The sequence below is a fragment of the Myotis myotis genome, unplaced genomic scaffold, assembly GCF_014108235.1.
Source record: "Myotis myotis isolate mMyoMyo1 unplaced genomic scaffold, mMyoMyo1.p scaffold_m19_p_19, whole genome shotgun sequence".
Lineage (NCBI taxonomy): Eukaryota > Metazoa > Chordata > Mammalia > Chiroptera > Vespertilionidae > Myotis > Myotis myotis.
Genome location: NW_023416323.1, coordinates 23,785,511 through 23,809,183, shown reverse-complemented (window position 1 = coordinate 23,809,183; position 23,673 = coordinate 23,785,511). Strand labels below are relative to the sequence as shown.

The 23,673-nt window shown below is 48.1% G+C and overlaps 2 protein-coding genes across 5 annotated transcripts; both read left to right on the top strand.

Moving 5' to 3' along the window:
• Window positions 1–1,629: 1,629 nt before the first annotated feature.
• Window positions 1,630–12,670, top strand: MON1B (MON1 homolog B, secretory trafficking associated). Of its 4 annotated transcripts, none has more exons than XM_036345740.1 (6): window positions 1,630–1,780; window positions 2,085–2,351; window positions 4,472–4,801; window positions 5,360–6,179; window positions 6,856–7,003; window positions 9,423–12,670. In XM_036345740.1, exons 2-6 carry the CDS (start codon window positions 2,204–2,206, stop codon window positions 9,630–9,632), a joined length of 1,656 nt encoding a protein of 551 aa, XP_036201633.1. In that variant the 5' UTR covers window positions 1,630–1,780; window positions 2,085–2,203; the 3' UTR covers window positions 9,633–12,670. The 4 variants fall into 4 exon arrangements, 3 of the variants coding, with proteins under 3 accessions (XP_036201633.1, XP_036201634.1, XP_036201635.1); XM_036345741.1 differs by having other exon boundaries at window positions 1,636–1,780; window positions 2,194–2,351; XR_004973602.1 differs by adding an exon at window positions 9,137–9,317 and having other exon boundaries at window positions 1,644–2,351; window positions 9,423–9,563.
• Window positions 10,360–23,373, top strand: SYCE1L (synaptonemal complex central element protein 1 like). Its single transcript, XM_036345743.1, has 11 exons — window positions 10,360–10,782; window positions 16,082–16,141; window positions 17,728–17,787; window positions 17,954–18,028; window positions 18,578–18,625; window positions 18,860–18,914; window positions 21,107–21,170; window positions 21,977–22,049; window positions 22,140–22,227; window positions 22,417–22,501; window positions 22,678–23,373. The coding sequence occupies exons 1-11, from the start codon at window positions 10,392–10,394 to the stop codon at window positions 22,753–22,755; spliced, it is 1,077 nt and encodes a 358-aa protein (XP_036201636.1). The 5' UTR covers window positions 10,360–10,391; the 3' UTR covers window positions 22,756–23,373.
• Window positions 23,374–23,673: the final 300 nt, after the last annotated feature.

Genomic DNA, 23,673 nt, shown 5'->3' with positions numbered 1-23,673 from the left:
TCTCCTGAGATGTCCACTTTCGGACGTAAACACAATTATCCTCCTTCTAAGTCATATAAATGAACTCAAATACCCCTTCAGCTAACTTGATCCTCTGTAATTAAAGGCAGGCGTGTGACACGGGATTAAGGGGTATGATGGTGTTTCCATCAGTTCAAGTGACTATAATAAAATAGCACAAACCAATTTATTTCTGCAAAGTCCGAAATCAAAGTGGCAGTAGACTGGTATCCGGTGAGGACACACTTCCCGGTTTGCAGACCACTGCCTTGCTGCTGTGTCCTCATGGGAAGGAGGGAAAGAGAACGCAAGCTCTCTGGGCTCTTCTTACAACACCACCAATCCCCTCAGGTGCACCCACCCTTATGACCTTCTGAACCTACTTACCTCCCAAAGTCCCCAGCTTATTAAGATAATGTCATGTTTCCTCGAAAATTTATGGTAGAATATTCATCACAATTACATTAAAATGTAGACTTTTTTTTTTTTTTAGTTTTCCAATCAATGATCATAGTATAATCCCAATTTATTGAGATCTTCTTAGTTTCTTTCAGGAAAATCTTATAGTAACCTGGATAAAGGTCTTGTGCATATATTGCTCACATTCCCACTGTTTTTTGTTAGATATGTGATTCCCCCCCCCCCCCCCGCCCAGTCTGTGGCTTGTTTTTCATGCTTTTAGAAGTGCCTTGCAAAGAGCATACTTTTAAAAAAATTTAATCAAGCCCAATGGAGCAAATGTTTCTGTTTTAGCCTTAGTGATTGTGCCTCAGGGTGTTTTGTGAGGCTGCAACCAAGATGAAAATCAGAACTACAGTCATGTCAAGACTCAACTGCGGGAGGATCGCCTCCTAGCTAACTTACGCCATTGGCTCTTGGTGATACTGTTCTAAAAACCTAGTTATTATTTAACAGAAAAGGAGAAAAGACAATATAGGCACGCCCTTTACACAGCTTTGCCAGATAGCGGCCAATGGGCATTTTCTTTCGCCCACGGAACTCTGAAGGCTCTCAAGGCCACGCCCACAGGCTATCCCGTCAGACTGGGACTTCCCATCTCTATAGCTCCGCCCACAAGGCCGTGGCTTATTTGAAAGGAAGTCGGCTCGGTATTTTGCCCGTCTGGGCGAGCCCTGATCAGCCTGCACATTACCTTCGCAAACTCATTCCTCCGCGCCGTGAGGATGTTCACGGCTCGTGCTTCCCTTTTTTCCAGACGCCACAAGCCCTTTGGTGGGCTGAATGCAGAGACTTGCGAATACTTCCTATTTCTGAGAGGTCCGCCTTCTGCTTGAGCACCGAGTTCCATAGGCTGACCAGGTTACGCACGGCACTCCAATTGGAAGCGGCGGCTGTCCGTCAAACATCCTATTGGTTGGGTACAGTATCTACGGTTGTTTAGCTGTGAACGTCCTCGAGCGAAAAGGGGAATTGGCTCGAGCTTTCGATTGGGCCCAGGGAACTGTCAGTCAAGGAATGGGCGGGTGCAATCGCAACCCAGCGCACATTATTGGTAGAGAGAAGAGGCGGATACCGGGATGGGAGAAGGAAGCCGGCTTCTCTTGATTGGGCCATACGGAGGGCCGTGCGCCCCCATACTCCGGATTGGCTGACCGTGAGCCGCGCCCCCCTCACGCCAACAGCCTTCGGTACGAGAAGTGCGCCGGGCTCGCCTCGCGTAGCCGTGGAGCCAGTTTGGTGCAAAGGCGTGCACAGGGGGCTCGCTGGGTTCCCAACCAGACCCGACGTACACCCGGGAGTGGTGCGCTCCTTCTCAACGGTGAGCGAAGACCAGTGGGCAGCGGGAGAGGGGTCGGGCCGGCGGGCTGCGAATGAAGGTCTGCGGCACCAAGTTCCTTCAGAGCGTCGTCGCACCCGGAAGTGTGGCAAGACATCAGTCGCACCCGGAAGTGTGATGCTTCCGAGGCCATGGGAAGTAATGGTACCCGGCCAGTTGAGATACCGGGTTAAAACAGATGTTTATGTATCTTTAATTCCTGCGGCTCGGTAGAGCCTCCCTTTTCGGCAAGTGCTTGGAGGATGCAAGTATTTGGTCACATTTTTAAATGCTTCATTCTTTTCAGAACCGAGGGTAAACGAGCACTAGGAACGTGGACAAGAGGGCTAAGCTCAGTAAAGGATTTTAGGAAGTTTCTTTTGCTGCCCGTCACCCTCACTTCCCCTGCCGTCCAGGGATGTGCAGATGGAGGCCGGAGGAGACGCTGCTGCCCCAGCCCCCGGGGACGCGGAGGACTTGGAGGACACGCGGCTCCCCAGTGAGGAGGCTGGAGACGGTGGAGGGGTTCAGGAGGACCCCACAGATCCCGAGGACCGGAGCCTGGAGGAAACAGGTATGTCTTTTCCTCACTACAAATTCCAAAGAATGTATAGGGGTGTCATTGTGGAGGGAGGTCAATGAGGGCCCAGTAACGAGCGTTTTTGGGACTTAACAGGGTTGCATGTGGTCAGTAAGAGGTCGTCGTTGACTCACATTGTAGTTTAAATCCTCGAGGAATGAAAAGGAGGAAATCAGTGAGCATCGGTGAATGTTCACTGGGGGCTTGGGTTGAGTTTAGGCCCTTGGGGTATCAAAAAGGGATTAGTTGGGATCAAAGGGGGGCATTGGGGATTTAAGATGGTCAGGTCAATGACTGACCGAAAGGAAGAGGGCCAAAGGTGGACTATTTAGAAATCAGTGTCTTTGGGGACTAGGGTGTCACTTAAGTCACTGAGGTGGGGAAGAGGGTCAATGGAAGCCCGTGGGCCAGCGGTTCTCAACCTGGGGGTCGAACGACCCTTTCACAGGGGTCGCCTAAGACCATCGGAAAACACATATATAATTATATATTGTTTTTGTGATTAATCACGATGCTTTAATTATGTTCAATTTGTAACAATGAAATTGGGGGTCACCACAACATGAGGAACTGTATTAAAGGGTCGCGGCATTCGGAAGGTTGAGAACCACTGGGTGGGCACTCAGAGTATTTACCTCATTGGGGAGACAATGGTGAGTTGTCGGAGGTACTCTTGTAAGGAACCAGATGTTAGTGGCTACTAATGGTGATTATGGGTGGGGAGGCAGTGGACATCAATGAGATTATTTGGGGAGTTAGAGGACCAGTAGGAGAGTCTTTGAAGACCCAGGTGGCTGTGTAAAGGTATTCTGTGGGGCGTCGATGGAAGTCATTGGGGGCATTGCTCATTGATCACATTGGAAGGAGCAGTGGACATCTCTAAGATTAAATGGTGGAGGGGGGCGGTCTTTGAGAACTTGGGAATTGTTAGCAAGTAATGGCAGATATTGGGAGGAGGTCGTTGGTAATTGGGAGCAAGTGGAGTCATAGAATGTCAGAGAGAATGAAGGAATATGAGGTCATGGGGATTTCATGGGAAAATTGTTGAGACATAGTTGCCAGTGGGTAATAATGGTTGTCCTTTGGGGAAATCAATGGACGTTGACTGGGTTAAGTAGGAATTGTGTCAGGGGAGTCAGTAGGGGGCATTGAAGTGGTGGGTTTCATTGGTGATTGTTAATAATCATGGGGGAGAGCAGTGGAGGTCATATTCATAGAAGTCCTGTGTGTTAGTGTATATTATGGTGATTATTGTAGGGAGGGGGTGGATACCACTGAGAATAAAGGGAGATCAAGAGAGTCAGTGGAGGTCATTGAAGTCCTAGGGGTTAGTGGAGATTAATAGTGATCATTGGAGAGAAGGGAATAAGAGAGGGTTAGGGGAGCCGTAACCGGTTTGGCTCAGTGGCTAGAGCGTCAGCCTGTGGACTGAAGGGTCCTGGGTTTGATTCCGGTCAAGGGCATGTACCTTGGTTGTGAGCACATCCCCAGTGGGGGGTGTGTAGGAGGCAGCTGATCTATGTTTCTCTGTCATCGATGTTTCTAACTCTATCCCTCTCCCTTCCTCTCTGTAAAAAATCAAAATATATTTTTAAAAAAGGTTAGGGGAATCAACAGAGATCACTGGAAGTCTTGGATGTTAGTGGTCATTAATAGTAGTCATGGTAGGGATGGAATGGACATGGAGTAGAATAGATTGTGGGTTAGAGCAGTCAGTGAAGGTCATTGAGGACCCAGGTATTAGTGATGATAATGTGGGGTCATTGAAATGGTAATGAACAGCAGTGGGAGTAAATAGAGGGGATTAAGGATCTGGGTGTTAGTGGATATTCAGGAAATGGGGTGCTTTGAAGACTTAGAAATGGCAGTTATTGAAAGAAGAATAATTGGTCTTTAGGACATAAGAGGGTTCAATTATGACAATGAGAGATTGGATTATTGGGGTTTTAAGGGCATCGTGTGGATGTAATTGAGGGGCAGAGAAGATACCTGGAATTCTGTGTCAGCATCAGGGGTCATTGGGAGAAGGGGCTGGTAGGCATTTGGTGGGTCCTTGGGCACATGGGGTTAGTGGGAGTCCACAGGCAGGTGACCCACCAGGAGCTCCCTTTCAGGATCCGAGACCAAGGACCAGTCACCCAGCCTGCTGTCACCACTGCCCCAGTCAGAGTCCCCTTCATGTACCCCTGGGCTCTGGGATCCTGCAGCCTCTGAGAATAATGCCATGGATGACTCTGAGAGTGGCTCCGGGGGCCAGGGCGGAGATCCAAGTGACGAGGACTGGCGCAGCAAGCGAAAGCACGTGTTTGTACTGAGTGAGGCAGGCAAGCCCATCTACTCGAGGTACGGTAGTGTGGAGGCACTGTCGACTACCATGGGTGTGATGACAGCTCTCGTGTCTTTCGTGCAGAGTGCAGGAGATACCATCCGCGCCATCTATGCTGGTGAGCAAAGGGGCAGGAGGTGGAACTGGGGGCAGTGACTGTGAATATGAATATGGCTGTCTGGGTAGCTATAGGTCTGTCTGACTTCCGGGGGCACTGTCCAGCCAGCCAGGTGTGGGTCAGTGTGTGTGGCTGGCTTTCCAGTCCTGAAGGGGTGAGGGTTTGGTGTTGTGTCCATCTGTCAGTTTGGCCTTCTGCGTTCTGAGTGATTAACTCCTGGGATGTAAGTGACTGGCTGGATACTTCCTTGTTTATCTGACAGCATGGTTGTGTGGCTGTGTGGCTGAGTTGGGTATCTTTCTGGCTGTGTCAGTCCTTGCTTCATCTTCCCCCACTTCATGTTATATGTCTAACCTGATTCTTTGACCATCCCATCATGTCTCTACAAATGTTCAGTCTCCCCCAGATTGTCCTAACCCTAAGTCCGAGTGTCCACAGAGTGACCGCGCAAGCTTGGGCCAGAGGTGTGTGTTCAGGGAAAGGGGGGAAGAGCCTCACCTGATCCTCTCAGTCACCAGCGACTCATCGCTACCCCCTGCCCATCCCTTCCTCCCCCAGAGGACCACAAGCTGGTGTTCCTACAGCAGGGCCCACTGCTGCTGGTGGCTGTGTCAAGGACTCCTCAGTCAGCAGCCCAGCTGCGGGAGGAGCTTCTCGCCGTGCACGCACAGATCGTGAGTACACTGACCCGTGCAAGTGTGGCCCGCATCTTCGCCCGCAAGCAGAACTACGACCTCCGCCGCCTGCTAGCTGGCTCCGAGCGCACCCTAGACCGGCTTCTGGACAGTGTGGAGCGGGACCCAGGTGCCCTGCTCCTGGGTGCCGTGCGCTGTGTGCCCCTCACTCGCCCGCTGCGGGAAGCACTGGGTACACTGCTCCGACGTTGCACAGCACCTGGCCTGGCGCTGTCCGTGCTGGCGGTGGGTGGTCAACTGGTGACAGCAGCCCAGGAGCGGAATGTGTTGGCTGAGTGCCGGCTGGACCCAGCTGACCTGCAATTGCTGCTCAACTGGGTCAGTGCACCTGCCTTTGCAGCAGGGGAAGCATGGGCACCTGTGTGCCTGCCCCGCTTCAACCCAGATGGTTTCTTCTATGCCTATGTGGCCCGCCTGGATGCCATGCCTGTCTGCCTGCTGCTACTTGGCACTGACCCTGAGGCCTTCCATGACATGGCCACCTGCCGGCGCCTGGTAGAAGACGGCATGCACACACTTGGTGCCATGCGTAACCTTGGGGAGGCTGCCAGTTTCTCTAATGCCCCATCAGCCACTGCCCCATCCTACAGTGTGCAGGCTGTGGGAGCACCTGGCCTTCGGCACTTCCTCTATAAGCCACTGGACATCCCTGACCATCACCGCCAGCTGCCTCAGTTTACCAGGTAGGTCATGATCCTTGGGCAATCTGCCAGGTGGGAAGGCTTACCTAACTGGAAGGTTCAGCATCTCATAGACATGTTTCAGGAAACAAAGCCAGCCATGCTCTACAACAGCGGTCACCAGCTGGTAGTCCATGGACCACTGGTGGTCCATGAGGTCCAAAAGGTTGGCGACCGATGCTCTAGAACAGTGGTCGGCAAACTGCGGCTCGCAAGCCACATGCAGCTCTTTGGCCCCTTGAGTGTGGCTCTTCCTAAGCCTTAGGAGTACCCTAATTAAGTTAATAACAATGTACCTACCTATATAGTTTAAGTTTAAAAAATTTGGCTCTTCAAAGAAATTTCAATCGTACTGTTGATATTTGGCTCTGTTGACTAATGAGTTTGCCGACCACTGCTCTAGAATGATGGAATAGAACAGGTGTATAACTGATGAGGGAGGCTCAACTACCAATCTCAAGGAATCCCTTATTCTAATGGAAACTAAGGCCCCAGTATTCAAGGAATCCCATAGTTTGAGGGGAAAGCTGGGCCTCTGACCATAGAGATTCTTTAAGTTTAATGGGGAGGGCTTATTTAGCTCCTTAACTTAATTGAACTCCTTAGACTGAGGGGAGATGGCCAGCCAAGAAAAGCCCTAGAGACTGACCCTGTCGCCGGCCTCCCTCCCTCACTGCAGCCCTGAGCTAGAGGCCCCGTACAGCAGAGAAGAGGAACGGCAGCGTCTATCGGACCTATACCACCGCCTGCATGCTCGCCTCCATAGTACCTCCCGGCCTCTGCGCCTCATTTACCACGTGGCTGAGAAGGAGACACTGCTGGCCTGGGTGAGTTGGGGAGAGGGCTCTTCAGGGGTTAATTCCCTGCTTCAATTCTTTTTGCCTCCATTGTATCCCCCCAGCCATAACAAACTCCATCCATAGCCTTTGTATACCTCTGCTTTCAACACTGTCCCTGCCATTACACATCTGTCTTTGAAACCCATAAGGGTCAATCACAGTGTCTCCAAACCTCATTAATCCCATCATTCTGTTTGCTGTTCCCTCATTAGCAACCAGGACAGTGTCTTCAACTTTCAAGAGGCCCCATTAACAGCCATCACTGTGTCTGCTGATTTCCTGTATTCCCATTAGTCCTGCCCATGTGTATTCAGACACCAGTTCAGAACTCCTTGAATACCAAAGGCTTGGCTCCATGCTATGCCTCCTACCTGGCATATCCTTCCCTGCAGTCTTTCCAGGGCTTCTGTCCTCACTTTCTATGGGTGTATAAAATGTCATCTATTCTGGGAGCTTGGTCAAGGTTACCCCATTGAAAATGGCACCTTCCCCCCGGGCTCTGCCATTCAGTGCACATTTATTAAATAATGTATTGGGTACCTATTGAGTATCAGGCACTGTTCTAGGCCAGGGGCTCTTTTTTATTTTTTATTTTTTTAAACCTTATTTCCAAGCAATTTTAGACTTACAAAGAAGTTGCAAAATAGTAGAGAAAATTACTATAAATAGTTCCATCACCTAGTTTCTCCAGATATTAACGTAACCACAGTAACTTATCAAAATCAGGGAATTAACACCAGTATAATGACATCTAATCCACAGACTTCATTCAGATTTCACCAGTTGCCCCACTAATGTTTTTTTATTGGTCCAGAATTCAGTCCAGGATCACATGTTGGATTTATTTATTGTGTCTCCCTAATGTCATTTATTCTGGAACAGTTCCTCAGTCTTTTTTGTCTTTCATAATCTTGGCACTTTTAAAGGGTGCCAGCCAGTTAGTTTGTAGAATGTCCCTCAACTTGGGTTTTCCTGGTATTTATTCTGACTAAATAGAGGTCTGCATTTTTTTGAAAGAATATCACAGAAGTGATGTGACCTTCTCTGCATCATATCAGGAGGCCCACAATGTCAGTTTGTCCTGTTGTTGATGATATTAGCCTTGATCACTTAGTTAAGGTGGTGTCTGTCAGATTTATCCACAGGAGGTTAGTATTTCTCCCCTTTGTAATTAGTAAATAGCATGAGGTGATTATGTTACTGTTCTGTTTTTCATCATATTTTCACCCACTAATTTTAATATCCATTAATGATTCTTGCCTGCAATAGTTATTACTCTGGTGTTTATTACTAGACTGTCATTTTTCTAACCCTATCATTCCTTCTACAGTTATTGTTTGATATTTTATTGTCTTAGAGACCTTTTCCTCCTGATTTGTTTGTTGAATTTTTAATTTTATATTAGTATGGTCTCATGGATTTTTCTTTAATTCAGTGGGCTAAAATCTTCTCTATCCTTTATTTTTCTTGTCTGTTATTTATTTCATTGCTCAAATTGTCTCTCACATAGCCAGTGGGAGCCATGATGTAGGTACACTGTCCCTTGTGTCATTTGACATGTCTCCATCACTGCTGGAACACTTCTTACTTTTTGGCACAAGATGTTCCAAGCTCACCTTGTACTTTTTCTGTGTCAGTCCATTTGTCCAAGTAGCCCTTGTACCTTTTAGTGAAGAATGGTGATTCAAAACCAAGATATGGTAGGCCCAGGATTTTAAATCGGGTGATTGGGGGATTACTCACCAAGGAGATGGCAGCTAAGTGGGGCAGGGAGGTAGTGGGCCATGTGGGTATCTGGAGGAAGAGTACAGCTGGCAGAAGGAAAGGGATGTGCAAATGCTGTGAGGTGGGACTGAGCCTGGTTTATGGTTGAGGAAGAGCAAAAAGGCTAGAGTGGCTGGAACAGAGGAAGTGAGGGGAGAGCAGTGAGAAGTGGTGTGGAAAGAACTGGTGATCCCATGACATTACATCTCTCAGATTGGTGTGAGGATTAAATGGAATTAATCCTCTTCTACTCAGGGTACAGATGATGAAGACATAGATGTGCAGAGCTCAGAACAGGACCTTGTATACAACAATTGCTCATTAAAAAGCACTGTTGTTGTTATACCCATTCTATAGGTGAGCATCACAGTCAGCATCACCCAGTTGAAGCCACTAGATCTAAACGATCCCTTGGCTCAACTGAACCTGGCCCACCCTTGGTTCAACTGAGAACCCCTGGCTCACCCATGACACAATAATATCAGCTTACCTGCTTTAGCCCAGTGACCAGACAGCATCAGGTGGGAGCTGCTGCCAGGTGCGTCTTCCAAACAGGAGATAGGCATGGGGCTAGGGTTGGATGGACAGGGTTAGGGATGACCAGTTCCAGTCCAACTGACTCTGTCTCCTCTCAAACCCACAGGTGACCTCCAAATTTGAGCTCTATACCTGCCTCAGCCCCCTGGTGACCAAGGCAGGTGCCATCTTGGTAGTGACCAAACTCCTACGCTGGGTGAAGAAAGAGGAAGATCGGCTTTTCATTCGTTATCCACCCAAGTACTCGACACCTCCGGCAGCCTCATCTGCCTCTACGGACCAAGCTTCCCATAATGGCTTGTTCACTGGATCTTGAGAGGCAGAACCTCCCAGATTGGGCAGTGCTGGGAACAACTACCTTTGGCTCTTACCTTCTGTCTGCACCCTGGAAAGGGGGAGTTGGAAGGGGTGGGGTGGTTGATGGTGGTGTCTGTGGCTGGTCTCTCTCCCTAGACAATAGGGCAAGATCTGAGGGCTTGCCCACGAATGAGAGATGACTGGACATAGGTCAGCAGGCTGCTTCCTCAGCCCCTCACATGCTTCTTCCCTTCCCTCTGCCTCACTATCTCCACTTGGATGATGTTCCAGCCTCTGTCAGGGACTTTCTCCTCCGATACCTAGGCACCATGCCCTCTGTCCTGCGTCTGGAGTCGGCCTCCTCAGTGGGCTCTTAGCCCTGAGTCTCCAGGGCTGGCCAAGGTCTCTGTGGGTGACCCATGGGGCCAGCCTGTGCTGGAACTGACCTAAAGATACTTAAAAGAAAAGGTCTAAACCAATCCCCACAGGGACATTCCTTTGCCCTTGTTGTACTTCATCTCCCTGTCAAAAGGGACCCCATCAGTGTTGGCTGCTGCTAATGTTTATGAGAAAGGCGGTCCTCACAGTCTGTCTGTCTGTGTAACCCAGGGCAAAGCCCCCGACAAACACAGAGATCCAGAATTTTTACGTAGGAGGTGACTTAGCTTCTAAGGCTCCTTCTGCTCATTCGTGAAATAGAGATAACTGACCTCTCACCGGCTAAGTGAGCATTTGTGAATGAAAAGGGACTCGGACTCTTGTGTACCACCCACGACACATGTACATTTGCCCCGGACTTTCTTACAACCTGCACTACACAAGCAACCTGGAGGGGCGAGACCTCTTTCTAATTTGTATATGTACTCACAGCACTCGGTCCCCAATCACTAAGACCCTAGCTCTAGCCTTGTTTTCTCTAAGCGAATTACAGCCGCACGTCACTGAGCCAGAGGCTCGCGGAAACGCCTTTGCTCTCATCCTGGTCCAGTGCGCAGACTGCGCTGCACGCATGCGCGCTGCAGAGCCTGCCTGCCCTCGCGTGCTCCCCCCTCCCCCCATCAATTGTCGAAGGCGCATGCGCCTAACTCCTGTTCGGAAAATGGCGGCCAAGTTGGAGCCGCTGGCGGTCTCGGAGGAGGCGGAGGAGGGCGAGGGCGAGGGATGCGCGGGTAAGCCGGCTGCTCCGGCCAGGGCAGAGGGGAGCCTCTGTCCCAGTCCAATAGAGAGAGATTGATAGCGGTTCCAAAAAAAAAACGAAGTGAAAATTTAGGCCTTTTATTACAAGGTAAATAATACTCTTCAAGCAACCTGTGGAGGTAGACACTCTCACAAAAACCACTCTGCTGCTGCTGCCACATCTGAGGAAATTCACAGTAACTCCTGTCCTCTGACACCCAGGCGGTTCACACGTTGTGTGGACTCTTAAATCCTAATCCCACAGACCAGACCGCTTTTCTCCAGGGCGATGTGACAATGATGCCCACACCTTCGTGAAGGGGGAGCGGGGGGAGGGTGGATTGCCATCTAGGAAAGAAGAAAACCCCCGAAGACCGACCCGCCACTGTGCCGCCAGCATTCTCTAAACTATAGGAATGTTCAGAAAGGACCACAGGACAGGAAATAGCATGATGCGTGCCCGCGTACCCGTCACTGTTTCAACAGCTGCCACCTTTCTGCCCTCCGTTCACCCATAGCCAGCCCCCTTTCTGCAGCCTAAACCGCTGTGTTAATAAACATGGTTGCATTTGGTCCAGACCTGTCTGCAGACATCGACAATATCTTGTCTATTGTCCTGTCAGCGCCATGAGAACCCTTCGTTGCTCTTTCCCCAAGGCCCAAACAATGCCTGCTTGGCACATAGTAGGGGCTCAATAATTTGTGTATTGTATGAACAGTGACGTAACGAACGTGGAGAGCTCTCTCAGATTAGGGCCGGCTTTCAACAGAGGAGGGACAGAAATGAGGCCGATGCCAGTAGATCTCATTGATTGAGCACTTACTGCAGCTGCCACTGTGCTACAAAGCTTTTAGTATCCACTTTCAAATTTGTCACAATTGAAGTGACTTCATCAGCAAGGAGGAAATTTAAGAGCAGGTGATGTTACCGTTTTTAGCCATTAAAATTGGCTTTATAAAAGGAGAGATGATATCTACTATTGATTACTCTGGGGGGAAAGGCCATCTTTTGTCTCACTTGGAGAGCTGACCAGTAAACGCTTAGCTGGATGCAGTTTGGCAGAACATTTTAGCATCTAAAATGCTAGTCACTATATTCGGCCATTGTGCTTAGTAATCAGGAGAATACAGAGATACCTGGGCCAGAAAAAGTCATTAGGACGTTGTTGATGGAAGCCAAAAAAAGGAGCAATTATGGAAATTGCTAAGCTTAGGTATATTCATGCATATTGTGGAATGCCTGTGTGTGGTGGACCTTTAAAATTTTTTGAGCAGCAGGAAAAAAAAATGGTTAAATTGCAATTTAATTTAAAATAATTAAAATTTAAAAGGATAAGACCATGATTTATTGGCACAGAATGAACTCTAAAAAGATATTTTTATGAGTAAAAAGTTTGTATTTTCAAAATAAAGTAGAAGCAATGTCAGCCATAGCCCTTTGTAGGTTGCACAGAAAAATATCTGAAGGCAAAGGGCCTCACTGATGACTCTTAATAAGGGACTTGGATCTTGGGGGCTGTGCAAAAGTGGAGACATTTTTGTGATTGTTTTTCTTTTAGGAAACTAAGTAGCACTGTATAATTTTTTAAAAGATGAGAACGAGGGAAATTTGAATTGCATCCGAGAATCATATATTAATGTTGATTAATATTGGCATCTTGGTTTGGATGGTTATACTGTGGTTATCTGGTAGATTCCCCTTGAATAGAGTAAATATACACTGGAACATTAAGGAATAATGGGCCATGGTGCCTGCGATTTATGGTACAGAAACGCTCACAAATGGGAAACCTGATACAAGGCAAGTAGGAGCATTGTGGTCTATTTCTACAACTTTTATGTACATCTGAAATGATTTCAAAATAAAATGTTTAAAAGGGGCTCGTGCATTATAAGCTGTTTTATAACATGGATTTAAAAAAACTTCTATCACGTTGTTAGTTGGATTATTTAAAAGATTTGCTGATCACCCGTGATCTTACCCCAATGACTAGGACTGGAAGTGCAGGGGAGAGGAAAAACAGATGGAGCTTTCACAAAAATGGCTGCAAAAGCCAGCTATAAAAGGCATGGGGACAGTCGGGGAAATCACATATGTTCTGGGTACTAGATGATATTAATGATCCAATGATTAGTGATAATTGTTAATATTGGTATCATTATAGGATTGGAGTCATCTAAGAAACTGTCTTCAAGTAGTGAAACTTAATTATCTGGGGATGACATGTTATGAAGCCTGGAGCTTGCCTGGAAAAACATAGCTGAAGCAAATATTAAGGATTGTCAGATCTGGGCGATGAGTAAATCAGAGCTCATCACGGTATTCTCCTTACTTTTATGTGCATTTGGAAGTTTTCATAATGAACTATTTAAAAAACAATAACAAATACTTATCCTCATTATTAAAGTAGCTTTAATTTTTTTGTTTAATTTCCAAATAGTAAGAGTATTTAAAACTGCTTAAAGTCTCAAGAGACTACATACCAGCCTATTAATACCAGAGAAAGGCACTGAGATTTGGGGCCAAGGAGAGAAGGGAAAGTTTCATTTTTAACTTCACATGTTTGTGTGGTGTTTGAATGTTTTTAGAATGTTATGTGGATAAGGAAGTAAAAATTAAAACAATACATAAAAGACATTTTACTAAAAGATCTGCATGTCTTCACCAAATGTTGGCAGTAATTACTTCTTGGGAAGGGGACTGACTTGGGGAAGGGGCTAATGGTGAGGGGAGACGTATTTTTTACTCTATGTTCTTCATTTGTTTAATAAGTAATTTAAAAATTCAAATGCAAAATTAAATTAATGCATATAATTTGTAAAAGTTTTCAGGCAAGACAAAAATATGTAAAGAGAGTGAATACACCACCAAATATTTTAACAAAATTTAATAAATTCAGGTTACAAGCCCCTGGTTCACAACATGATTTTTACTTATTTATTTATTTTTTAAATATATTTTATTGATTTTTTACAGAGAGGAAAGGAGAGAGATAGAGAGTCAGAAACATCGATGAAAGAGAACCATCGATCAGTCGCCTCCTGCACATCCCCCACCGGGGATGTGCCCGCAACCCAGGTACATGCCCTTGACCGGAATCGAACCTGGGACCTTTCAGTCCGCAGGCCAACGCTCTATCCACTGAACCAAACCGGTTTCGGCAACACAACATGATTTTTAATGGCTGCAAATAATATCATCCTACAAAAGTGCTATAATCAACTAAGGCATCTTTAGGTTGCTTCCATCTTTTAAGATTGCAAACAATGAAACAATGAACATCTTGCCATCATCCTTAATTTTTTTCCTTAAGATAGATTCCTAGAAGTGGAATTTCTGGTTCAGAGGAGTTGAGTAAGTTTTGGATATTTACTCTGTAGATATGACTTGTTACTATGAGGTTATACTGGATCAGGGTGGGCCCTGACCCAATGTCTGGTTCCTAATAAGAGGGAATTTTGGACACAGAGATAGAATGCAAGGTGAAAACACAAACACACACAAAAGGAAGCCCCGGTTTATGGTACTTAGTTTTGGCAGCAAAAGAAGGAAAGCAGCCTAAATATCCACTAGTAAGGGACCTCTCTTAAATTATGGTATATTTACTCTGTGGACCACTATGCAGCCACTAAAAAAATAAAAAGATCACCAGTATACATTGTCAAATGAAAAATACAAGCTGTGGAACATCATTCATGATAGGATACCACTTATATAGAAAGAGTGGAGATATGCTTGCATATGAATTGAATTATCTCTAAGCTTGTAACACTAGTGACTTCTGAGGAGGGAAATTGAGGAATTGGTGTCTGAGGGGAAGAGACTTTTCTGTTTATAGCTTTTTAGCTATCATGTGTGATTTGTGTGCTGCCTTTTATATTCTCTGCCCAATTTTCCTTGGAGAGGGGTGAGTCATTGGGATTTGATCTTTTATCATTGATTTCAAAAGTTTAAGATGTCAATATATTTTTTTCTGTTATTTTATTGTTATTGTAATTCTAAAAGGAACATAGGCTCCTGTTAAAAATGTATAGAAGGCCCAGCTGGCATAGCTCAGTGGTTGAGTGTTGACCTAAGAACCAGAAGGTCATGGACATATGCTTGGGTTGTGGGGCTTGGTCCCCAGTGTGGGGCTTGCAGGAGGCAGCCAATCAATGATTCTCTCTCATCATTGATGTTTCTATCTCTCTCTCCCTCTCCCTTCTTCTCTGAAACCATTAAAAAAATACATTTTTTAAAAAAATGTATAGAAGTATATATGGTGAAAGTGTGTTTGAATTAAGATCCAAATTAGGTATTCATTACAATTGATTGATATATGTCTCAAGTCTTTTTTTAAAAAAGTATATTTTTATTGATTTCAGAGAGGAAGAGAGAGATAGAGACATCAATGATGAGAGAGAATCATTGACTGGCTGCCTCCTGCACACCCCCCACTGGGGATGGAGCCCAAAACCCAGGCATGTGCCCTTGACTGAAATCGAACCCAGGACCCTTCAGTCCACAAGCCAGCACTCTATCCACTGAGCCAAACCAGCTAGGGCTGTCTCAAGTCTTTTAATCCATAGTTTTCCCCCTCTCCCTTTTTCTTCTTTGCAATTTACTTGTTGAAGAAACAAGATTGTCTTGTGGAATTTGCCAGAGTCTTATAATGCTGATCACATCCCCATGATACAATTTAACATATTTTACTGCCCCTTGCACTTTCTTTGAATTGGCATTTAGATATGGAAACCTTAGTAAGATTTCTTTTTTTATTTGGTTGGCAAGAATCCTTCATAGGTGCTGTTATGTTCTTCCATCAAAAAGCTCATAATACCCTGTTGTCTTTTTTTTATTGTTAGTCATTAATAACTATTTCCTAGATCCATAAATTCTTTAAGATTTGCAAATTGTGGCCTATAATGATTTTACAGAATTCATATGAAATCTCTCTGCCCTATCGCATTGATTAGAACTTCATACTATTCTGAACAGCAGCAGCAAAAATGCTTCCCCTTCTCTCATGCCTGTGTTGTGTTAAGGGATCTGTGGTGTCCTTTGACCTCAGGGAGAAGCTGACCATAAGGGTCCCCGATTCATCCAGCACATACCATGAACCTCAGGTACAAGGGGCCGGGTCCTGCCGAGGCCCTCCTCTTGCTGAAAGCCTCGCCCTCAACCTGGCCTGGGTCCCAGCCCAGGGGTGTCTGTAGAACCGACTGGGGCTTCCTTCCTCCCTTCCCAGATAGGCCTTTCCGCAGTCCCCTCACTCTCACCGGATCCTGTAATTCTGGTTTTCATCTCCACAGGGCAGACCAAACCTTTGAAGACTGAGGACTTGCTGTCAATGGTGAAAAAGCTGCAGAAAGGTCGTGTGTCTCCTTGTATCTGAGGCTCCCCTGGGGTTTTGAGTCAGGCATGTGGCTCAAACCCAGCTCCCTCAGCTCACAACCTTGGAGAAGTATCCCATAGCACTCTCTCCCTCTCACACAATTTATTCTGCGCGCGCGCGCGCGCGCGCGCGCGCGCACACACACACACACACACACACACACACACACACACACACCAGCCATCCATTTCCCTGACCCACAGGCCAGCAGTGACTATTTTTAAATTCTTGGGTAATTTTCTAGAGATTAAAAAGAAAATACATTCATGGGTGTGTGTTCTTTGTCTGCCCTTTTTATACACAAATGGTAATACAAATAGCTTTGTGCCTTGCTTTGCTGTTGAAGGGGGCCTGGGAGCCCTCTATATCAGGGCTGGGCAAAATTCTGGCTGGATTGGAGGTTGGACACACCCCCTCCCCAGCCCATCCTCAGGTTAAATTCTACAGTGCATTGATCGGTTCCTAATAGAAGGGAACCTCCCCTCCCCCAGACCCTGTGGCTCCTGCAGAAGTGCACTGGGGCTCCTGCCTAGGCTAACATTAGAGAAATTGCAGGACTGGAGCTTTGTCAGCCATAATTAGCACCTTGGAAGCACCCACTGTGCTAGAAGTCACAGGAGCTGGAGGACTCAGAAAATCCAGGGCTTGAGTTTATTAACTCCAGAGTGTTGGGGCTGGGGACCCAGCAAGGGCTGGGAAGCTTTTTGCCCCAGCTCTGTGCTGCTGATCTTGAAGCCAAAAGAGGGTTGAGGAAGAAGGCTTCTTCACACAAAACACTGATAACGGGGCTGTAAGAAGGTAGAGACAGCTACACTAAAGAGGCAGCGACCTCCCTGTCACTGGAGAACTTGAAAGCTGCCACCCACAAAATTAAAGCAGCACTTTCCCATTTTCTCTAATGGGACCCATACCAGGGTCTGGAAGGACAGAGTGACAACCTACCCTGCCAGGCTTTTAACAGGATGGGGCCGGCAGGAGGTCTTCCCTGGCTCCCACCACGCTCAGAATTACAACTAGAAGCCCCCAGCATGTCCTTGGACACCCTCAGCGATCTGCACCCCCACTTCCCCCCACCTTGCCTCTTGCTGCTCCCCACTTGCTTACTAGATTCACACCTGCCACACCAGCCCCTTAGCCATTACTTTGGGCATCTGCCTCACTCTCTCTGCACTAGTCCATCTGCCTGGCAGGGTTCCTCCCTCCACACCCCACATCCCCACAAAACTGAAGGGCTCCCTTCCCTTTCCACATTTGGAGCCTTTTTCACATCTCAAGAAGCACCTTCTACGCTTTCACCCTCCAACCCCTTGCTTCACTTTATTCCCCTTCACAGCAGTTACTGCCACCTACATTGATACATATCTTTGTTCAATGTCCATCTCTCCCACCCAGAATGCAAGCCCTGCAAAGGGCCTCTTACAGAGCCCAGCATACAACAGGCACTCAATAAATGTGTGCTGATGATAGCAGCAGAGACACAATGCCAACACCCACCCACCCTCTGTCTGCCTTGGACAGCTAGGCATCTGTCTTCTCTGATTTAATCTTTCTTTCCGTCTGCAGAGGGAAGCCTGGAGCCACAGATAGAAGATCTGATTAGCCGGATTAATGAGCTTCAGCAAGGTAAACTGGGACTGAGGCTGGCCCTGGACTTTGAATGACTCCCCTTCCTCATCTATAAAATTCAGGCCCCTCCAGGTTGCTTGAAGATAGCGTGCTGTGTCACAATCTAAGAGAGAATAGCCAGGCTAGAGGCTGCATTCACAGTGTCTTCTGTGTTTTGACTCAGCAAAGAAGAAATCTAATGAGGAATTGGGAGAAACTCAAGCTCTCTGGGAGACGCTGCACAGGGAATTAGAATCTTGTAAGTGAGACCAAAACCAGAGATCCCATGACACTGCTGGTGTTCCTGTGCACACCTCAGGGTCCTTGCATGGGCTGTTCCCTCTGCCTGCAATGCTCTTATGCTGTGTAATCTAGATTGCTTCTTGCTATCTCAAGTCATCTTTTAGCTCTTAGCTCAAACTTCACTCAACAGGTCTACCTTGATGGTCCCATGTGAAATAGGATGTCATCTTCTCTCTCTGTCACTCTCACTCTTCATGGCCTTTATTTTCATCTGACTTGGTGCATTTATTTCTAGTCATCTCTTTCCTCGCTGTAACATTGTGCATCCTGCAGAGTCATTACTCCTTTGGAGTTTACAGGGAATGTGGGCACCCACAGGGAGAAGCTGGATCTGGATGGTCCCCAGTGGGAGATGGGTGCAGGGTGGCAAGAACATACCTCCCCTCTCCTGGGGCTGCACCAGACCTTCTGTATGACCTTGGGCATGCCCTTTGCATGAAGTTGCAGCGGGGGCACGGAATATAGCCCCTTCCTTGGAAGCTCAAAGTGTTACTGTGTTTTTCAGTGAATGGAGAGAAAGTACACCTAGAGGAGGTCTTGAGAAAAAAGCAAGGTATTTACAGCTGTTCTGTCTTCATTATTCTACCCCATCACCCCATAAAAGCCAGAAGAATCCCACTGAAGCCTGAGTCAGGCTGCTTCCCTCTCTGCTCAGACCTCTCCATTGGCTGCCACCTGACTTGAAGTAAACACTAAAGTGCTCTTAGTGCCCTTCAGTGCCCATTACCTCCACCCAAGCCTGGCTCCCCAAGAGCTCTCACATGGCCCTCCTGGTTCCTCTCCACAGAAGCGCTGAGGATCCTTCAGCTGCACTGCCAAAAGAAGGAAAGCGAGGCTCAGAGGTAAGAGGTCCTGCCCAGCTCTGCCCCACCTTATTCCCCAGCTTGAAGGAGCGAGGAGCAAGAGCTAGGGAAAATAAATCTTGGACACACACTCCTCATTTCCCCCTTTTATAATATACACCAGCTAGACAAAAGACTTCTATGCTCATCTCTGATATTAGATACTGGTGTTGAGATGAACTCACTCATTTAATCCTTCCTTGCTACTTTCTTTATAAATTTCATCCATTGGTATTATTCTAAGCTTTCCCCTATTGGTTATTCAGATCTTCTGCTTTTATCCAGATCTGTTTATCTATCTGCTCATTTAGGCCTCCCATTCATCCGTTTACCCATTCATCCATTCACCCATTAACCCATTCACCCATTCACCCATCAATACATCTGCCCTACTATCCAATCCTTCATCCGGTCAGCCAGACAAACAGTATCTCTCCAGCCTTCTATATAATCATCTTCCATCCGTTTAATCATTCATTCTTCTTCTCTCCATCTTTCCAATTATCTGTTCATCTAGCTGTTCATTTCTTCACCCAACCATCCACACAGACATCCGCTATCCTTCTAGTAATCCTTTTATTTCTCCACCCAGCCATCTCCCTCCACTGGTCATTTCTCCAGCCAGCCATCATCTCTTCAGCCAGCCATTCACTCATCCAATTAACTGTCTAGCCAACCATTCATCCGTCCATCTCTCCATCATTTGAACCTTTACTTAACTGTTCTGTGACCAGAGCTGTCACACCCTGGTGCACCATGATTTTAATTGCGCAGGAAAACCTGATGATGGATAATGTGTGAATGCTTAATTACACCACCCACACCACACACACACACACACACACACACACACACACACACACACGACAGAGTCTGATAAGCAGTTTATGTTCATTTATCAACATAATCCTCACAAAGACAATTAAAGGAGTTAAAGGCTAATGTCACCCTCCCATCATTACCACCATTTACAGATGAGTAAATTAAGACCCAGAGAGGTTAAGTAACTTAACCTCTTATACAGCAAAAGGATCACAGTAGAATAGCAGATCCAGGCTTTAAGTCAGGACTTTAGAATCTATGAAGCTAAACTACTGCTCCCCTCACAAAGTGTTCTTCCAACCGAAGCCCCTCCTCTTTGGCTTCAATGTCTCTGCTCACTGCTCAGATCAGGCCCAAATTCATGGTTTGATGGGGGACAGGATGGACAGGATGATAGTCTCAACAGAGACCCATAAATTTTCACATTCAATCAACAGAAGAAAGGGGAATGACGACGGTTACAAACAAACCCCAAACTCCCACTCCTGCAGAGAATGATTCAGAGAATGATTGAGGTTGTCTTTCCCTTCCTTGGAAGCACATGTTGCATGAGTTCATGGATCAAATTTCCATCCATAACTCTCAGATTGAAGAGAGTTGTAAACAGAGGAAGCTGGGGTAACCACTGGGGCCTGGGGTGGCACTGGGTGGGGAGTGGGCGTGGGGTTTGCATCAGGGAGAATTTGTTGGGAGAGGAGCTAGTGGAACCAAGGCTAGTGCCCGAAGCCAATTCCAGCATGTCATAATTTCAAGAGTTTCATCAAAAGGTTGATGAAACTTGGGGACTCAACAGGGTTGAGTCACACATGTAGTCACCTGTTGGGAATGGCTGAAGGCATTTCCCCAAACCTGAAAAGAGGATTATTGCTTGGCTGCCAGACAGCTAAAAGGCATCTTAATCTACATGTTATTGCCTCCTACTGGCCAAACACCTGAACAGCCATAGGCTAATTCCCCCATTCTGACAATGCTTGTGTATACCCTTTGAAGTGTATTATCTCTGACTCGCCTCAGGACAAATTGTGTTAATAAAAAGCATGGGGTCCTGGGACGAGGAAACCTAAGACCTGAGAACTTAGAACTTAGCTCCTTTAGCTAAGCTCCTCTGACCCCCTAATGCCTTTCAAAATTACGCTTCGTCTCCGGACTCCTATTTAATCTACGCACAGCCTTCTCCAGATTGCTGAACTCTTCTTGATGCTGGGACAAGAACCCCAGCAATATTGGAGGATAAAGCCCAGAAAAGGGCTCCTACCAGATGGAGCACCAGGCAAAGATCTAAAGGCCTGTGCATGAGGAATCCTCAGAATGAGCCGGGCTGTGTGTCAGTCCTAGTAGATGTTCTCTTATTCCTGGGTGTTGGCCCCTAGGTCACACATGGAAGAACAGCTGGAGGATTTCATGAGCCAGCACAAGGACCTCTGGGAATTCCAGGTGAGCTATCATCATTGCCTCCAACCAAAGCCTCTCCTCTCCAGTGTCCCCACTAGCTGCTCAGGCCCATCTGCTCCAGCCCAACTTCATGGCACAATCTTGACTCTGTTCTTCTTTTCGCCCAGCCACCCAACCCTTCAGCTTTTACCTTTAATCTGGCCACCTCTCACCATCCCCCACTGCAACACATTGCCAAGACTCTCACAGTAACCATTGCTGACCCTGTTCCCCTCCTGCTCACCTAGAGTGTGCTTACCTTGCAGTAGCAAATGGGAAAAAGCCATGGTCAGATTGTTCCTTCATTCAACCAATGTCCCTGGATGCATCTCGCAGCATTCCAGGCAGGAGGAGACAGTGGGGAACCCAAGGGCCAAGTGTCTGCCGGCCCCAGGATGGTTTGAGGCAAGGGGGGGCATACCCATACTCTAAGAAAATAAGACAATCATGTACTATCAGTTGGGGAAGGCCTCAACAAGTGACATTCGAATGCAGACACAAAGGAAGTAAGGGAGGAAGCAGGCAGGAAGCTGGGTGAAAAATATCCTGGCAGAAGGAAAGGCCAATGTAAAGGCCCTGAGGCTGAACTCTACCTTGGACATTTGGGGAAGAGCAAACTGGAGGATGGGCAGGGGAGTGGCAGGACCTAAGGTTTAAGATGTACAAAGGGACATCGGCAGCAGAAACTGCACTTTGAGTTAATAAATAGTTGAATGAATGAGTGACCTAATTCAAGTAAGGACTTACTGAGAGGCGCGAAGGAGCAGGGCGCCAGGACTACAGACCTTAGACAGGTCCCTTCTCTCCAGCAGGTCCTGGAGCGGAGACTGGCCTGGGAGATCCGCGCGCTGCAGAGCAGCAAGGAGCAGCTGCTCACTGAAGGTGGGACTCCCGCGTGGGCTGGGGGACAGGGGCGCGGCGGCGCGTGGGAGCTCCGGCCCCGCCATGATGCCCACCCTTCACCCTCTGCAGAGAACTTAGCGAGGGCCAAGCTGGAGCAGGTGGAGCAGAGGCTGGGCTCCTCGCCTACGGTCCAGGGCGCCCTGGCAGTGAACGAAGCGTGAGGGGAAAGGAGGCCCTGGGCAGGGGACGGGGCAGGGAGGAAGGGAATGGGCCAATGCCTCCCCAGGACCACCCCTCCCAGGAGGACTGGCCTGGGCCTCGTCAGGTCACTGGGTCTCAGTGGTTTCCTTCTGACCCCTCCACTCTAGCTCTCTTCTCCCTCTTCTCCTCTGGCCCTTCTCTGCAGGCTGAAGGTGGAGCTGGAGAAATCCGGGGGGCAAGTCCCCACCCAGACCCAGAGCCCCTCGGGCGACTGGGCCCACAAAGAAGAGGTCAGGAGCCAGGGATGGAGGCGAGACGGGCAGAGAGGGAGGCAGAGCGGGCGGGGATGTCCCCAGAGTCCCTCGGAAGGAGGGTCTGTGGGGAGCAGGGCATCCCCGGGTGCTGACGGTGACGGGGCAAAGGCAGCCACAGGCTTGACAGCCTGACTCTGCCTGCGCTCCGGCAGCCCGACCCGGAGTCCCTGTGCGCCCGCCACGAGGAGGACCTGGAGCCGCTGGTGGAGCTGGCCCTGTGGTCCCCCTAGGCCAGTGGGACCCACCGATCCCCAGCTGCAAGGCCCGCCGAGAAATAAAGGCAATGATTCAGACGGTCCTTCACCTCGCGGCCTGAGTCTGTGCTCCAGGAGTCCCTGGGTTGATGGAGAGGGGCGGGGCCGACGGGGCGGGGCTCCACGCGCCATGGGCGGGGCCTCGTCCGGACTCCGCCCCCAGGCCCTGCGGGTGCTCTCACCAGCTCAACAATGAAGGTACCTGAGCAGCTCAGGAGTCAAGTCCGCCCCATCTCCACCGCTGCATCTCCGGTTCCTGAACCGTCTGTTTTGCCAACACGAACAAGAGGAAACGTGTTAAAAACCCGCATCAGGTCGTGTCGGATTCCTGTGTTTCAGCGTAAAATCCTAGAGTCCCTGCGTTCCCCACAGACTCCTGCTGACTGACCTCTTGGGCCTCTGAGACTTGCTGCCTACCTGGGCTTCCCCTCACACGTTAGGTTCTAGCTTTCCACCCTTGTCCTAGCACGTTGTCGTCTTAGAGCCTCTATGCTGCCGGGCCCTCATCTGGGGTGCTTTCCCTCAGGTCTCCTTGGGGCTTCTGCCCTCACTTACTTAGCTGGGCTGTATGTCAGCTATTCAGGAAGCTGGGGATGGGGGGGCAGAAGGGGGTGGAGGGGAGGGACGATACCCAATTCCAAAAGGCACCTTGCGCCAGGCCGCTGCCACTTTGTAAGCAGGTACTGATTAAGCAAGCATTTGCTGGATGCCTCTTTTGCAGCAGCAATAAGCACTATTGTGGGTCCTGGGTTTTACATGACATGGTCAGGGAAGGTCTCGCTGAGGAAGTGATGTCTGAGCAGGAAGGTGAGCGGGCAAGTGCAGTGGGTCCTGTGGGTATCTGGGGAGATGTGCATGGGCAGAGGGAATGGTGCATGCCGGGGCTGTGAGGGG

Coding starts and splice junctions, on each gene's coding strand:
- MON1B (XM_036345740.1), top strand. CDS start 2,204: ATGGAGGCCGGAGGAGACGCTGCTGCCCCAGCCCCCGGGGACGCGGAG. Junction 4,802..5,359: donor CATCCGCGCCATCTATGCTG/GTGAGCAAAGGG, acceptor TTCCTCCCCCAG/AGGACCACAAGCTGGTGTTC. Junction 6,180..6,855: donor CAGCTGCCTCAGTTTACCAG/GTAGGTCATGAT, acceptor CCCTCACTGCAG/CCCTGAGCTAGAGGCCCCGT.
- SYCE1L (XM_036345743.1), top strand. CDS start 10,392: ATGTACATTTGCCCCGGACTTTCTTACAACCTGCACTACACAAGCAAC. Junction 18,029..18,577: donor GCACAGGGAATTAGAATCTT/GTAAGTGAGACC, acceptor TGTGTTTTTCAG/TGAATGGAGAGAAAGTACAC. Junction 22,050..22,139: donor GGAGCAGCTGCTCACTGAAG/GTGGGACTCCCG, acceptor CACCCTCTGCAG/AGAACTTAGCGAGGGCCAAG.